The following is a 15,509-nucleotide window of genomic DNA, read 5'->3' on the forward strand; positions in this document are numbered from 1 at the left end:
TATATATATATATTGAAACGAGACAGACTTTCTGTAATTTCCGGATATTTATGCAAATACTATTATTATTTTGCAAATAAATACAAAAAAATTGATACTTCGAATGAAAATAGTTTGCATGGATAAAGATAATTTGCATGTTTCTGAAATTAAAAAAAGGGCCTACGTAACATAGGATTCTTGCATGGATATCCACATTCATACGTACATAATATACATGTAAAAATTGGTGTGTATAAACATGCATGTATTAATCAGCGAGTGAGCAACATGCGCATATATATATATATATATATGCACGAGATCGACAAAGGATCGAATCACGAAGCGAACAGCTCTTAGTTTAATCATGAATTATTGTTATATTAATGTAATGGGTACAAATTGACACTAACAAACAAGAAAATTATAAAAAAAAAGGTTATATATGTCCAGACCCTTTTGTTTCCTTTCTAACAAAAACAGAAATAAAAATAACAACGTACAGATTTCTAAAGATCGGGCAAGTACCTCAAGATCTCACTTAGAATTTGTCGGATATAATTATATAATATTAATTCATAGAGTCAGATCCAGAGTACTTGCCCTTCCAATCCCATGTTCATGTGACGACAATAACCTCTTCGCTGTACCATTGTCATCTTCTTCATCTGTCTTCTTCAACGTCCTACTCTGTTTCCACGAAGACGAACCCGAACCCAATGACAGTGACAACGTTTGATCCCTTTCTGTCTCGTCCAATGATGCTTTTTCATGTCTCGCGAGCTTTAAAGAAAGATCGAGATCGAGATCGATCCTCTCGCTTGCCTTGCGTTTACCCATCTTGTTATAGTAAGCATTATTATCGGTTTCTTGAGCAATATCATGGTGGAGCTCGAGCTTGTTGATCGTTCCTGAACGTTGATCTTGAATGTTCTTGAATGTTCCTGGTGAATCTTGATCAAGAATCTGAGTTCGGTTTTGTCTTAACATGCCTAGATGACTGGAAACTAAAGAAGAACTGATGTTTTGGAACGATCTGTTCATCATGTTGTTGGCCCAGTTGTTAACCACTGAACCGCGGACGAAACCCGGTCTCAATTGGTCTATCAAACTCCGGTCCGGTACATGAGAGCTAGAGTTCCACATTGAAGCATTTCCATATCTGCAAATATAGAAACAATTAATTAATATCACAATGTATAATTACTACACACGTTATAATATGAAAAGAAATCAATAATACAACGTATAATGAAGTTGCATGAGAATATCGCAAAAAAAATGAAAATTTAAAATTTGGTAAATAAATATAAACAAACTTATAAAATTTGTGAAGTCTTGTATACGATCGAGAATAAGACCTAACTTGTTTGTTGATGATGAAAAGAATCTGTAAATATATATATATACATATAATAAGAATATATACATATATATATATATATGTAAGATTAATTCAGAGCGGCTCGATCGATTAATGCTAATTAATATTCAGTTAATGCTATAGAAGATTTACCTGAAAGGAGAATCATGGTCGTGGCTGTAGGCTCGAAACATAGGAAGCTGACTTAGGTTGTAAATATTTCGATCGGTGGTGCTTTCTATGAGATGTCTGTGCTCAGCCATGGCTGCCATTAAATCACCTTCCGTTACGTAATTTACAATATATATATATATATATATGAAAGAGAAAAAGACATCCCTAAACTTTTTTTATATAGTTGGGAGTGATTACAATTAATGAGATTTGAAAAGTTATTGTTCATACCTTGACATTGGTCATCGGTCTTCTTGCTCCTGTACATCTGCGGCCATGGAAAAAATATATTTCAAACACGAAAAATGAAATTTGATTGCGTTTCGCGTTGGCACAACAATTGCAAATGGCGCATATGCCGACAGATTTACGTGCATACATGTATACGTGTATATACACACATACATATATATACACAAGTATATGTGTACATGGAATATACCTGTAGGTGGCTCTTGACATGAGCGATGCTAAGCCCTTTGATGTTCATCAGCTGAAGAACCAGTTTCGGAGTAGCTCCTGCAAATTAAGAAGATCAATTAATTAACATCATCAAGAACATAATTAAGAAAAAAAATTTAATATCGAAACCCTGAATCAAAACAAGAAATACCCATACATACATACATATATACATACAGGAAAAGGGACGTACTTTCTTGGCCGCCAAGTCTGTCAACGGCATGAACGAAGCGGAGATGAAGATCGGGAGTCCATCGGAGTCTTGGAACCTTAGATCTCACGTAAGGTCGCACCTTCGGCTTCTTATCGCTCTCTTCCACTGTGCTATTGCTTGAAGCCTTACTCTCCCCTCCTCCCCCTTCTTCTTCTTCTTCCTCTTCTTCTTCTTCTTCTCCACTTTCATTAATCTCTATTCTTTCATACCGACTCGTCTTCGAATACTCTGCATCTCCACCTCCCTCCATGTTCCGTAGTATTTTTCACATATGTACGTATATATACAAAAGCCCCTTTATGTATTTGTGTGTGTTTTATAGTGCCGCTTGAAATGAATTCTGTGTTGTTTATTGGGAAGAAGAATTTGGAAAGGGAATTGAAACTATGGGATATAGATACAGGTTTCGGAAGGATTGGGTTTTTGCACAATTAACTAGAAGAAGAGATAGAGACAGGATGGATTCTACGTAGTTCTAAGCATGGAGGTTTGGTCTGGTCTGAATGAGAAACCCTAGATCAAGAACACACGAGACTCTCTCTCTCTCTCTCTCTCTCTCTCCGAGGCATGTAGACAAACTCTCACCTAACTCTTGTTGCGGATGTTAAATAGCGGTTCTTTTTTATGTCCAGCTAAGTTATTTTGGCCGTTTTTATTATTTCTTGTATACATCATATATACATATATATATATACACGCACTCGTATGTATATATTCGTACATCAATTCCAAATCATGTGTATGTCGCCGGAAAACTATATACTGACTTTGGGAAAATGCAACAACTAATTATTGCTGTAACAAAATTGATATTAGAAATGGTAAAAATTGCATCAATTTTATTTTTTTTTTTTCTATCTCAACTTTAAAAATTGCTTGTTTGGTCTGAAAACTTCTCATGTTTCCTAAGACATTAAATCGGCATATATATTATTTGCATAAAATTCATCAAAAGATAGCTTTGGATTGCAATAGTTAAGTCTGAATAGAAAAATCGAAACAATTCGTAATTAATTAATTTTTAGAATTAATACCGAATGAATTGGCTATTAATTTTCAGCTATGATGATGTCAGAGAATAATATATATATATATATATATATATAATAGCTAATCAGCCTAATCTTTTCAAGCTCTCGAGGTTTTCAATCACTCTATATCTATATTCAAATAGTTTAGAAGAAACAAACAAGATTCGGAATATAAAATATGTGCGATTCTTTGTTGCAGTTTCCAGAGAAAAATAATTTAATAATAAATCGAATTTACACCCATAAAAAAGGTTTCAAAGCAGTTTTGTCGGAATTAGGGTTTGAACTTCAAGAACTTGGATGCGGACTTTTGTTATTTTCCGAGCTCATTGATCGTTGAAATCATTTGTCTTCTTTCCTATAAAAAATACTGGCTATTATCTCTTTCAAATTACTTTCGATCTCTCCCATATATATATTAATTCATGTTGATTAACATTGACGATTTATTCATCCAATATTCGCTCGCGCGCGCACACACAAATGAAATAAGGAAAATAGAAGGGCAAATGCTGAAATTTATCGGTTTCTAATGAAACGTATAACTCTGAATTTATTAAATAAATAAAATTTGATATAATTAAAAATTACAAGTATGGATTGTTTTTAGAAACATTGGGAGAGCACATTGTATAAGGGTAGTGTTGTAAACCTGTTTATGATTGACTACCTAGGCTAGTGTCATGCTGAGTATGTCTTTATATATAATTCATGCATATAAACACAATATATATATATATATATATATATATATATATTCATACAATTTACAACACTGGCTTTTATACATTCAATCCAGTGACCAATATGCTAAATTCCAAAAAAAAAATATACAAATTCAAACAATATATTTTGCTATAATAAAACTTCGAAACGAAATAAAAGAATGGATGATGGAGAGAAGTGTAACGAGTTTGCATGGAATTAAATGCAAAAGGAGAAAGTTTCGATGGAGGTAAGTGGTAGATATGGATGAACAAGGTTCAGATTATAAGGCGTGTGACTGCTCGGCTGTCGCTGATGCAGACCCTCCCACTGTATGTATGTATGTATGTATGTATGTATGTATGTATGTATGTATGTATGTATGTATGTATGTATGTATGTATGTATGTATGTATGTATGTATGTATGTATGTATGTATGTATGTATGTATGTATGTATGTATGTATGTATGTATGTATGTATGTATGTATGTATGTATGTATGTATGTATGTATGTATGTATGTATGTATGTATGTATGTATGTATGTATGTATGTATGTATGTATGTATGTATGTATGTATGTATGTATGTATGTATGTATGTATGTATGTATGTATGTATGTATGTATGTATGTATGTATGTATGTATGTATGTATGTATGTATGTATGTATGTATGTATGTATGTATGTATGTATGTATGTATGTATGTATGTATGTATGTATGTCACATACTTTAAATTATGTATAAACCGAAAGAAGCTAATTGGTGGTCCCTTGGGTTTCGGAACATCCCAAATCAAAGCCCGTGAAGCATATGGGGATGAAGAAAAAACGTCTAAATTTTTTCAAATTTCAATATATAATGTGTGTGAAAAATCTAACATTATGAAAACATATATATATATGAAGAAAAACACATTGAAGCAATCCGTTGTAGCGTAAGATTTATAGTTGTATACATTTATTAAATACCAACCTGTTTGCAACTTCAAACGCATATTTACAATGAAGTATGAATATCATAAATTCATATTCCATCTCTTTTAGTTTCATATATATATATATTCGTATAAATAGACTTTCACGGGGACCAACAGAGCAACTTTCTTATTATTATTTAAAAAAAAAATAAGGAAAACATATGAACAGATGTATACGTACGTGCGTATACGTACGCGTATATTAGTTCTCGAAAAGTAAAAATAAAAAGAAAAAAGAAAAGAAAAGAATTATTGAGGAAAAGAATGGAGGAAAAATAAGGGGAAGAAAAAGGGGAAGTTTGTCATTCCTCCCACGTGTGAAGGCCTCTCTCTTCTTTCACAGGTTTCCCGTCTCCTCCTCTTCTATCTTTATCTCTTTTCCCTTACTTAATACAATATAATATAATATATGTAAGTTTATATTTATGCATCATGCTGTTTTCTATTTATAATAAGATTTCCTTTCTTGAAGTTTATGTAATCGAATATTGATTGCATGCATTTTAGAAAATATATAAATAGTTAGTTTTATCCCACTTTTGTCGGCTTGATTCTAGAAATATATATGACTCCTTGTAATCTTTCATATATATATATATATATACATATTATCTGTATGTATATATGTAAATGTATTGTGTGTGTTACATACTGGTGTATGTATATAAAACTGCATGGAAATTTGATAAGTGTTTTAGTGATTTTTAAAACTGGAGAAATCGGCAAGAGGGTCCAACATTAGCTTGTGGAAAAAAGGTTAGGTTTGGTCTGACAAGATTCCTGTAACGCCGAGCTGTGAAGTCAACCCCCAACAGTCCTCTTTTTCTTGTTTTTTTTTTAAAATTTATTTATTTTGGTTTTGTTTTTTTGGCCCTATAAATGCGGATCTCACATTATATTCGAGAATGAGAAGCATGTCTGTCGTTATGTGGATTTTTTATTATTTAATTAGTAAACAGCACTTGCATTTCTGATTTTCATGAATTATATATATATATATAGATATGTATGTATATATGCCTGTCTATATAATATCTCACTTAGAAATTCTTTTTCCCCGAGTATTTACATGTGTGTATATATATATATAAATGTGTGTGTGTTCATGGCATGGGTAACATGCATGGGTTATTGGTTAATGAGTCAGATAGATGCATGGCGTTTGTCAAGTTAGAAAATCCATGAAGATGTTTTTTCATGTATGTCACAAAATCATTTGAATAAAGTTCTTAATATTATGCATAGATACATTAAAGTTGTGACATATTCATAATCCTTCATTCTTTGTATGAGCCAAATTTTACATGAAAATTAGATTGTGTCGACAAATGAACACTATACGGTTATAAAAAAAAAAAAGATAAACATAGCATATGCAGCCTGATATCTATAATATTTGATTATTATAAATCAAGCCCACTTGATCATATATAAAAATTTAGAACATCATTATAGTTCCAAGAATTATCACACGAATTACCGTGCAAGTCTTGGAACAAATGACAATGGTTTGTGTGTTTTTCGGAAGAAACTAAAAGAGATAGAATAAAGAAACAATCACAAATTACGCCATAATGACAAAAGGATCTTATTTAAGAGTGGAAAATACAATCGAATTTTCCAAATTGACATGTTGATAGACCTAAATTTAAGATTTCGACCGGTAAATATATATATAGTAATGATTCGAGATATTTATTTATTACTTAAAAATTATAAAAATGCAGTCATAGCTATTATTATGGTATACTATCGTAATTACACGTACGACGGGATTATTATATGACTCGTGTATTCGTATAGCTACCAATATATATTATCAATGATAGTTGGTCAAAGTATAGGAATGATAATTTAAATTTTATTTTTGTTCGATAGCTGAAAATTATATTCTGGCCCTTTTCTAAGTTGGTAACTACCGAACTCCAAATTGGAAAATTTCTATAAATATATGTGCTAAAATATTAACTAGTGACATATACGGAATTGAAGAAATTATTTTATCCATTATATATGATGTGGAATATGAATATAATTCTTTGCCTTACGTGTATGATGTTTACATTTTACCAATCTTTATTCGCCTGCTTGCACTTCCTCTATATCTATTTTTCATCGTGTATACATATATACATATATATATATGTGTGTGTGTGTATATATGCTGTACTTGGGTCAGATTTCATATATATGCCAATCTATTATTACTAGTATTCAATGTATGTTATTTCTCCTATCCAAAAATAGACCGTTTACCTTTACCAAAAAAAAACTTTACAAAAAAGGACCGCTACTTAAATAATTATATATATATATATATATATTTCTTTCTACGTAAATATGTTAAATATATAAATATAGGATTGTTCCATGAAAAATATGAGGTTAGCTTACTGATTCATGAACGAATTCATCACCAAATCCGAATCTTGAAAGAAAATAAGTTATAGAAGAAAAAAAAAAGAACAAGTTGTACAATTTCTCTTTGATTTTTCTTCTAGTTTTATGATCATAATAGCATTAACTAACAAATTAAATTTCTGTTGATATAGTTTTTTTGTGTGGACATTAACGCATAAATAAATTGTTAAATATTGGGCTGATTGAATAAGGCTCGTTTAGAGGTAAGTTTGAACATTTTGGTCCATATAAAAGCCCATTAGCAACGAATCTATAGCCCATAATTTACCTCTATAAGACCCATGATTAAAAAAAAAATCACAAGATTGTGACATTTTGTAATGGTTGCATTTTAATTTTAATTTTAATTTTAATTTTGGCCAGTAGTCTAGAGAAACTCCAAACCCAATATATATGTATGGGGAAATCTTGTATTTTCAGCATTGGTATATATAGTCATCAAGAGATAAATCATTAAATTTACATTTCTTTCTGTTTCTTTGGTTCGTTCCAACAACTTGTTTACGTCGAGACATTTGTTATCGTTATAAATAATATGAACGCAGAACATGGGATCATTCGCATGAAATAAAAGCGCCAAAACAAATATATAAAATGCCGGGGTAGGTCCATTTATTATTGCACTGCATACATATAATATAATGAAGCAAAGTCCACGGTCCATTATTAATTATTTTTTAAATTAATTATTGTCGATGAAATCCCACTCTAGTTTTTACACAGCTTTCCCGACAAAGCAGGCTTGACGAGTCGAGGAGAGCTGCTTCGGCTTCGGCTGGATCGAAGAGGAACTGCAGATCTTCGGCAACGGAATTTCTGTCCCTTTGTACGCTTTGCAGACTTGGCTCACAAAATTCTCCATGTCCTGATGATTATTACATTTCAAAATTAAATATATAAAAAATAATATATATAAAATATATATATATATGTGAAACGATGGACGTAAAACAAAAGCAGGAGCAAAAACACATACATAGTAGAGGGGGGTGTTGTTGACGGTAACCCAAGGCACGTACTCATGAGGAGGCTTAAGACTGTTCGTCTCGTTCGCGTATCCAAGTATAAGCTGCTCATTTACGTATTTTAAAATTATAATAACCCTAATTCTACGTATATTCATATATATATATATATATATGTATGTATATACTATTAACCTGTGAGGAGAGTCCACTGTCGTGGCAATCCTGTATTTGTTGAGAGCCTCCAAATTTGTCAGCACAAGCTTTCCAGGCAGCCGTAGGGTCGTCTCCGACTTTCGGTGAACTCTCCACGCATCTTATGAAGCTGAAATGCTCTTTCTGCGTTCCAAAATTATCCGTATAAATGTTGTATCTCATATTGTTTGATTTCCGACTATTTCTGTATTTTGGTTTATAAGCGTCTTCTGATTATTTTTGCAATAAAAAAAAGGTTATATATATGAAGAGTTAACATATATATATATATAGTTTTATACCTGGTCGGGCCAAATGTGAATGGCACAAGCTTCTATGGCGTTCAAATAGCATTCATCCTCGCCATGCTGCCGAATATTCGTCCAACATTTTTTAAAAAAATAATTGAAGCAAAATACATTAATTAGAACTATATGTATACTAATTAAAGAGATTTTACACGAATGAATCGTTAATTAAACCCACAAAACATTACACGTCCAAGAACTTGTACGTACTATAAGGGTACGAAAATAATATGACTTTGTTACGGTTTTCAAAATGTTTTTAAAAAAAAACAATAGAACAAGGCAAAATAACCCTAAATTCAAAACCTAACCTGGCAAACGACGTTGGAGCTGACGATTTTGGCGTTGCCAAAGGGGACGAGCCTGAGGTTGGTAATGGTGTAGAGATCGGTGGAGAAGACCTTCACGAGACTTTCCGCGATGAAAGACTGGCAGTACGGACAAAGCGATTCGTAGTACAGATTCAGATTCACTTTGTCGTCTTCTGATGAGGCTAGTACGAGGTTGTCTGAAAACGTGAAGAAGATAAGAGAAGCCAACAGGAGTAGCTGAGAGGAGGGCAGTGATGAAGCCATATTGCTAGTGTTGTTTTGAAATTGAATGTTTCAGTGAGCCTTTGATGCATTTCTTTGAAACTCTCTTGTCTATATATAGAGAGAGTTAGAGAGAGAGAGAGAGAGAGAGAGAGAGAGAGAGAGAGACGTTGTTGTTACTGAGACTCAATTTACATCTGAGAGATCCATTTTTAGCATTTAAAAAAAAATCCAATTTGCAAAAGTTTTTTATATATAATATATTTCATGTGATCATGTCGATTTCGGATTTCCAATTTTCAAAAGCTATGTAAAACAATTGATTAATTCAAGCGTAATATAAGGTTATTTATAAATCTATTGTGTTGCTTGAAATTGTATTCATCATATGTAATTTGGAATTTAGACCAGTTGGCTGTTTGTAACTACTAGTTTATTTAAAGCGTCATGTGAAAATAGTTTTGTAAATTTAGTCCGTCAAAATTTAAAAAATAATCAGAAGATTAATATAATAAATCTACGATGTTATAGAAGTTTATTTCAAATATTGCTAATGCAATGAAAAAAGATGTTGCTTTCGTACTATCGATACAAGTCTATAAAATTGACATTAATTGTTATCAATTCTTAAAAAATTATTTCGAATAGTTAAAATTAGTTTTACTGTTATAAATATATATATATACAAGTGAAAATGCATGGAAATTTTTTAAAAAAAATCACAGTCTAGTGAGAAGCGAAACAATATATATGTCATTATCGCCCACGTGGACAATTGGTGCATCTTCCATATCCCACTGTGAGCTAAAATTTCATCAATTATTTCAAACATTAAGATTATACGACTTTAAAGTGGATGTTCACATCAACCCCAAATAGAGGTAAATTATTATTTTCTTTAATTAAATGTGAACAAATTCACTTATGGTGCTTACTATTGTTCATGACAATGACATATCAAAGGGCTAAACGCCACATGCAAGACCATCAATTTACCATATTTAACAATAACTTTTGTTTGGAATTTAATTAGATGCGACTTCTCCGTTTTTGTATATAAAAATTGAAATAGAGCGAATACAGCTAATATATTTAAATCGAATCTCATTTAAAAATAAAATGGAATATAAATCTAATTAAATAACTATCATCCTATAGTATTACTATGAACATTGTAAATGATGTGCCCTTAGTTAATTTTATAAATATAGTCTTAATCTTCATTGTTCTAAAGAACTTGAATGTTCTTCAGATATGATAATAAAAGTTTGGAAAATCCATGCGTTACTGTCTGTATATACTTATTCTTAATTGGGAAAGGAAAATTCTAATAGGGAACTCGTTGGTAATTAAGTATGTTAAATTTCAAATAATATTGCAATTTTAATGAAATTCACAATGGAGTTTCGGTCAGTCCAGCATCTCTCTCTATATATATATACATAATTGCTTTTATATTTATATATATATATAAGGGGGGGGACTAAAGTTGCTGAAGTGGGCTGAATTCAGAGGACTGATACTCTATTGGGCCTCCGCAGAATGTTTGGGCCGAAAGAATTGAGAGCCCAGTCCATTAGGACGGACTTGTTCATAAATATATTAAAAATATATTTTCAGTCTTTGCCTTCTAAGGTTTATTTCATTTTTAAACCGAAAATTTATTGCGTTATTAGTAATTAATAGTAAATATTTTTTCACATAATGTTTTCGTACTGCGCATTATGCATTCTTAATAAAATCTAAAAAAAAAGTAAATTTGCGACAAAAAAAAGGAAGAGGAAAACGAAGTGAAGCCCAACAAGGGCCCATAAGAGACGTCTGTGATGCTTGATTGATGACACGTGTCACACTACTGATGGTCATGAGATGCGTGTACAGGCCACGTGGCGTTGCGTGTCCCAAGGTGCCATTGAACGTGGACGACTCTCCTCTCTATTAATTTTTTTTTTTTTTTTTTGCATGATTCTTTTATGTGTGTAATGTTTTTAAGATTTATGCAGATGCTAATATAAGAATATCCCGAAACCCCTGGTAAAGCTACCGAGAAAAGGGGAAATAAGATGGAAGACGACGGCGAATATTGTCGGAGAGAAATCACAGAAGACGAAGAAGAAACACACAAGAGCAAGAGAGCGAGAGAAACATCTACGGAAGAAGAAGAGAAGGACAACGTTGGCGTTGTCGGGGTCATTGATCTGATATCGAGCTTTGTCGGTCCACCAAAAGCCGAATGCGACGCCGCCGCCGCCGGCGGTGGAGAAGTCGCCGGTGACGTGAAAGAGCCTCCGGAAGCGGAGAGCGGCGGCGGAAAAGGAGGAGGTGGGATCATTAGCAACGTCATTTCCGGAGTGATACAAGCGGGAGCTGGTGAGAACGATGATGGGGAAGTTGCGGAAGACGAAGAAGAAGAAGAAGAAGAAGAGGAGGAGGAAAACAAAGAAGGTAAGGGCGGAGAGAGAGGAGGTGGGATCTTTGACAAGATCGCTTCTCACTTGCAAGGTACAATACTGACTCCTAAATCTTCAATATTTGTTAAAAACATTTTATATATTACCAATTCTGATATCTGATAAAAGGCATATACAGCGTGTGTGTGTATATATATGTGTATGTATGGGTATATAAGATATGTGTGTATGTGTGTGAGGTGTAATGTGGAGTTTGGTCGTAAAATAAAAGCAGGAGATGCGGTTCCGACAGCAGACGAGGCTTCCATTCTGATTCACTCCGTTATTGACTGATTCTATACGTTAATAAGCTCTTCACTTTGCCCCCCTCTCTCTCTCTCTTCATATTGTAACCTCTGTTTCTTTTTTTTGTTATTTTTGTAAGCACGCTCTCGATGTACACAAGTGATCGCATTGCGAAAACTTTTAATTTTATTATATGATTTTAATTTATTATTGTTTTTTGTTTCCTAATGAAGGAACTTGACTCTTTTTTTTGGTAAATAAAAACAAAAACACAGACATATATCAGAAAATTCATATCCCTGATTATTTGCTCCCATTGCACATATCCACTAAATAATGGTCTCATCACTTGTAATGTCTACCTTACTATACAAAAAAAAAAAAAATACTGAAGTGGGGGAATCCCCAGCTCTATTGAGCTCTTGGTTTCTTGGTTGAGGTGCGAAATCGCGAAATCGTGAGTTCAACACCCAGAGTATGGAGATTATTCTTTCGCCTACCGGTTTCGGCCGATTTATACTCACGTATGTGTTGCAGGCTCGCATGCGTGGGCCGAGATTAGTCTGAACTCTTGAGTCTGGAAAATCCGATTTAACAAAAAAAAAAAAAATTACTGAAGTGGAGCTAGTGCCTAGGGTACCTTCGTGGGTGCTTGTGCAAAGATAGAACGCCAAGAGCCCAAATTTCGTCACCCGTTAAGGCCCAATTTAAAAGTTATTTTTATATTTAGGCCCAATTTAATAAAGATTCAGGCCCAAATTACAACCTCCCCCTTAAAACTGACCTAATCTATTCGCACGTCGTTATATAAAAGGTGGACTAGGGTTTTGATCGTCTCTCTCTCATCCCCTATTTCGAGTGAACTGCATCGGCCCGCTTAGCCGCAAAGGAATCCGAAGGCGTTCGTTGCTGCGCCTGCAACCATGGTCCGTCGTCTTCTCTCTTCTCTCCTGATTGCACTCTCGCACTCTTTTCCTTTCATGAATCGTTGGTCTCAATACATATTCGATCTTTAGAAACGGAATTGGACGATTGTCTCTCTCTTCGGGTTCATTGGCTGTTTCGCACTTTGGAATTGTTGTTTCTTCAAGTTATTGACTTTCTTAGGTTAGGAGCAACTGATTTGACGCTCTTGATATCGGAGATCTGGCGATATGTAGTATACGATTTTTGATGTTTGTGAGTGATGCAATTGGTTGCATTCTGTATCTTCATATCTCAGGAATATTGTGCACTAATGGGTATTTAGTTTATGTAAAATAGAACGATGGTTACTCTTGGTTACAAGACGATGGCTTAGTTACTGGGTTTAACGTGTCCTAAAGCAATATGAGGTTTCTGTCCACTGTTCTGACATTATCTTTCCATGGTTTCTGCAGGCTAGGGGATTGAAGAAACACTTGAAGAGGCTTAATGCCCCAAAGCACTGGATGCTTGACAAGCTTGGCGGTGCTTTTGTATGTTATCTCATTAAACTTTTGAAGATGGAACTGCATTGGTTTAAATCATATTAGAATGATATAATATCTTGATTCTGTTTTGTGCAGGCCCCCAAGCCGTCTTCTGGGCCACACAAGTCTAGGGAGTGCCTTCCCCTTATCCTTATCATCCGTAACAGGTTGAAGTATGCTCTGACATATCGTGAGGTGATTGCCATCTTGATGCAAAGGCATGTCCTTGTTGATGGGAAAGTTAGGACTGACAAGACTTACCCAGCTGGTTTCATGGGTAAGCTTTGCTTTAGTTGGATTTTTTGGGTTGACTCTCTGGTAATGTTGCAATTAACTAAAGGTTTATGCATTTTGATTCACAGATGTTGTGTCTATCCCGAAAACGAATGAGAACTTTCGTCTTCTGTATGACACCAAGGGGCGTTTCCGTCTCCATTCCATCAGGGATGAGGAGGCAAAGGTATGGTTCCCATCTGAATATCTTGAATGGTGAAAGAGATGCTGTTGAAACTGAACTATATTCATATCAAATGCTATTGAACTTGGTCAAGAGCTTTTGTAGTTGTACACTGATGGCTGGTTCAAACAAATCATTTTTCTCTTGTGTTCCGACCTACCTTGTGAACTTTGTTCTGCAGTTCAAGCTCTGCAGGGTCCGCTCTGTTCAGTTTGGTCAGAAGGGCATCCCTTACCTGAACACATACGACGGGCGTACCATCCGTTATCCCGACCCGCTCATCAAAGCCAATGACACCATCAAGCTCGACCTCGAGACCAACAAGATCGTCGACTTCATCAAATTTGATGTGGGCAACGTCGTGATGGTCACCGGGGGGAGAAACAGAGGCAGGGTTGGTGTGATCAAGAACAGGGAGAAGCATAAGGGAAGCTTCGACACAATCCACATCCAAGATGCTACAGGCCATGAGTTTGCCACCAGGATGGGCAATGTGTTCACCATTGGCAAAGGAACAAAGCCTTGGGTGTCTCTCCCTAAGGGCAAAGGTATCAAGTTAAGCATCATTGAGGAAGCCAGGAAGAGGCTTGCTGCCCAACAAGCTGCTTGATTCACTTTGGTTTTTTCATTTAAAAGTTTTTTTGTTCCTCCTAGAATGAATTTGCTTATCTCCTATTTGATTTTGGGATCATGGGCTCAATTTTGAACTTCCTGTTATTCGGTTTATTTGGTTAAAACTTTGGGTTTCTGCCAATCAACCTCCAAAATTATCAGTACTTGTTAGATTGCTAGTAAACGTGATATGATGACTGAATTGGACCATGTTAAGAGACTCCAATGTGAAGAGAAGCTTATGATTTTATACTGTCCAAAAATGCCTGATGTACAAAATTTTAATTGTATTCAATTATTTTTATTGATTTCCGTACCTATATTAATTACTCTATTATTCAATACCAACAAATATGGTTTAATTGTTTGTATGGAAACCTAATCGAAATGGTATTAAGAGGACCCCGAGAACAGAACTTCCATATTTTCTGTACTATTAAGTGAACTGTTGAATAAAATCATATTTATTTCCCTTGTTTATACGCTGATACATTAGACCACCAACAATAAAATTAAATCCTTGGTTTTATAGGAAGAAATTTTGGGGGTATTGACCTGCGAAAATGGAAAAGTGTCAAATATTTTCAAGTTAGAACCAAAAAGAGAGACAAAGGTATAAACCAATTAAGAAAAATAATAATAATAATAATAATAATAATAATAATAATGTGTATTTTATGGCCTATTAACATTTCTCAATATTATTCTTCGAACATATATAATTTGGAGTTGATAGAATAACAGTTTGGACAAATAAATTGAACCCAACACTCAGAGTGAAGAGAGAGAGAGAGATCAATGGAGAGAACGATGACGAAGAGGCCAAAGGAACGTTTCTTGCGGCTGAAGAAAATAGTTTTGTGGTTAATAAGGAGAATAAAATCCAAGAAGCGTCCAAGACTCACTTCTGATTCCAGAGGTAAAATTTCATATTCAGACAATATATATATATATA

At 34.0% G+C, this 15,509-nt stretch overlaps 4 protein-coding genes across 5 annotated transcripts; 2 read left to right on the forward strand and 2 right to left on the reverse strand.

Annotated features, from left to right (window-relative positions):
* Positions 1–363: 363 nt before the first annotated feature.
* On the reverse strand, positions 364–2,772 carry LOC104806008. Its single transcript, XM_010530729.1, has 5 exons — positions 2,175–2,772; positions 1,962–2,038; positions 1,751–1,787; positions 1,499–1,610; positions 364–1,144 (listed from the first exon to the last, which is right to left on the reverse strand). Exons 1-5 carry the CDS (start codon positions 2,443–2,445, stop codon positions 559–561), a joined length of 1,083 nt encoding a protein of 360 aa, XP_010529031.1. The 5' UTR covers positions 2,446–2,772; the 3' UTR covers positions 364–558.
* A 5,133-nt stretch (positions 2,773–7,905) lies between these two features.
* On the reverse strand, positions 7,906–9,420 carry LOC104806017 (gamma-interferon-inducible lysosomal thiol reductase-like). The gene is made up of 5 exons (XM_010530734.1): positions 9,117–9,420; positions 8,800–8,865; positions 8,498–8,641; positions 8,314–8,406; positions 7,906–8,202 (listed from the first exon to the last, which is right to left on the reverse strand). Exons 1-5 carry the CDS (start codon positions 9,378–9,380, stop codon positions 8,053–8,055), a joined length of 717 nt encoding a protein of 238 aa, XP_010529036.1. The 5' UTR covers positions 9,381–9,420; the 3' UTR covers positions 7,906–8,052.
* Positions 9,421–11,336: 1,916 nt separating this feature from the next.
* On the forward strand, positions 11,337–12,244 carry LOC104806018 (sodium/potassium/calcium exchanger 1). 2 transcript variants are annotated; one of them, XM_010530736.1, is made up of 2 exons: positions 11,337–11,840; positions 12,021–12,244. In XM_010530736.1, exons 1-2 carry the CDS (start codon positions 11,402–11,404, stop codon positions 12,080–12,082), a joined length of 501 nt encoding a protein of 166 aa, XP_010529038.1. In that variant the 5' UTR covers positions 11,337–11,401; the 3' UTR covers positions 12,083–12,244. The 2 variants fall into 2 exon arrangements, with proteins under 2 accessions (XP_010529038.1, XP_010529045.1); XM_010530743.1 differs by having other exon boundaries at positions 12,024–12,244.
* Positions 12,245–12,857: 613 nt separating this feature from the next.
* On the forward strand, positions 12,858–14,721 carry LOC104806029 (40S ribosomal protein S4-3-like). Its single transcript, XM_010530751.2, has 5 exons — positions 12,858–12,960; positions 13,414–13,491; positions 13,582–13,762; positions 13,848–13,945; positions 14,124–14,721. Exons 1-5 carry the CDS (start codon positions 12,958–12,960, stop codon positions 14,550–14,552), a joined length of 789 nt encoding a protein of 262 aa, XP_010529053.1. The 5' UTR covers positions 12,858–12,957; the 3' UTR covers positions 14,553–14,721.
* The last annotated feature ends 788 nt before the right edge of the window (positions 14,722–15,509 follow it).

The sequence above is a fragment of the Tarenaya hassleriana genome, unplaced genomic scaffold, assembly GCF_000463585.1.
Source record: "Tarenaya hassleriana unplaced genomic scaffold, ASM46358v1 Cleome1, whole genome shotgun sequence".
Lineage (NCBI taxonomy): Eukaryota > Viridiplantae > Streptophyta > Magnoliopsida > Brassicales > Cleomaceae > Tarenaya > Tarenaya hassleriana.

Coding starts and splice junctions, on each gene's coding strand:
- LOC104806018 (XM_010530736.1), top strand. CDS start 11,402: ATGGAAGACGACGGCGAATATTGTCGGAGAGAAATCACAGAAGACGAA. Junction 11,841..12,020: donor GATCGCTTCTCACTTGCAAG/GTACAATACTGA, acceptor GTAAAATAAAAG/CAGGAGATGCGGTTCCGACA.
- LOC104806029 (XM_010530751.2), top strand. Junction 13,763..13,847: donor TTACCCAGCTGGTTTCATGG/GTAAGCTTTGCT, acceptor TTTGATTCACAG/ATGTTGTGTCTATCCCGAAA. Junction 13,946..14,123: donor TCAGGGATGAGGAGGCAAAG/GTATGGTTCCCA, acceptor TTTGTTCTGCAG/TTCAAGCTCTGCAGGGTCCG.
- LOC104806008 (XM_010530729.1), bottom strand. CDS start 2,445: ATGGAGGGAGGTGGAGATGCAGAGTATTCGAAGACGAGTCGGTATGAA. Junction 1,788..1,961: donor ATGTCAAGAGCCACCTACAG/GTATATTCCATG, acceptor CCATGGCCGCAG/ATGTACAGGAGCAAGAAGAC. Junction 1,145..1,498: donor GACCATGATTCTCCTTTCAG/GTAAATCTTCTA, acceptor CTATATTTGCAG/ATATGGAAATGCTTCAATGT.
- LOC104806017 (XM_010530734.1), bottom strand. CDS start 9,380: ATGGCTTCATCACTGCCCTCCTCTCAGCTACTCCTGTTGGCTTCTCTT. Junction 8,866..9,116: donor GCTCCAACGTCGTTTGCCAG/GTTAGGTTTTGA, acceptor AATATTCGGCAG/CATGGCGAGGATGAATGCTA. Junction 8,203..8,313: donor ACAACACCCCCCTCTACTAT/GTATGTGTTTTT, acceptor AATAATCATCAG/GACATGGAGAATTTTGTGAG.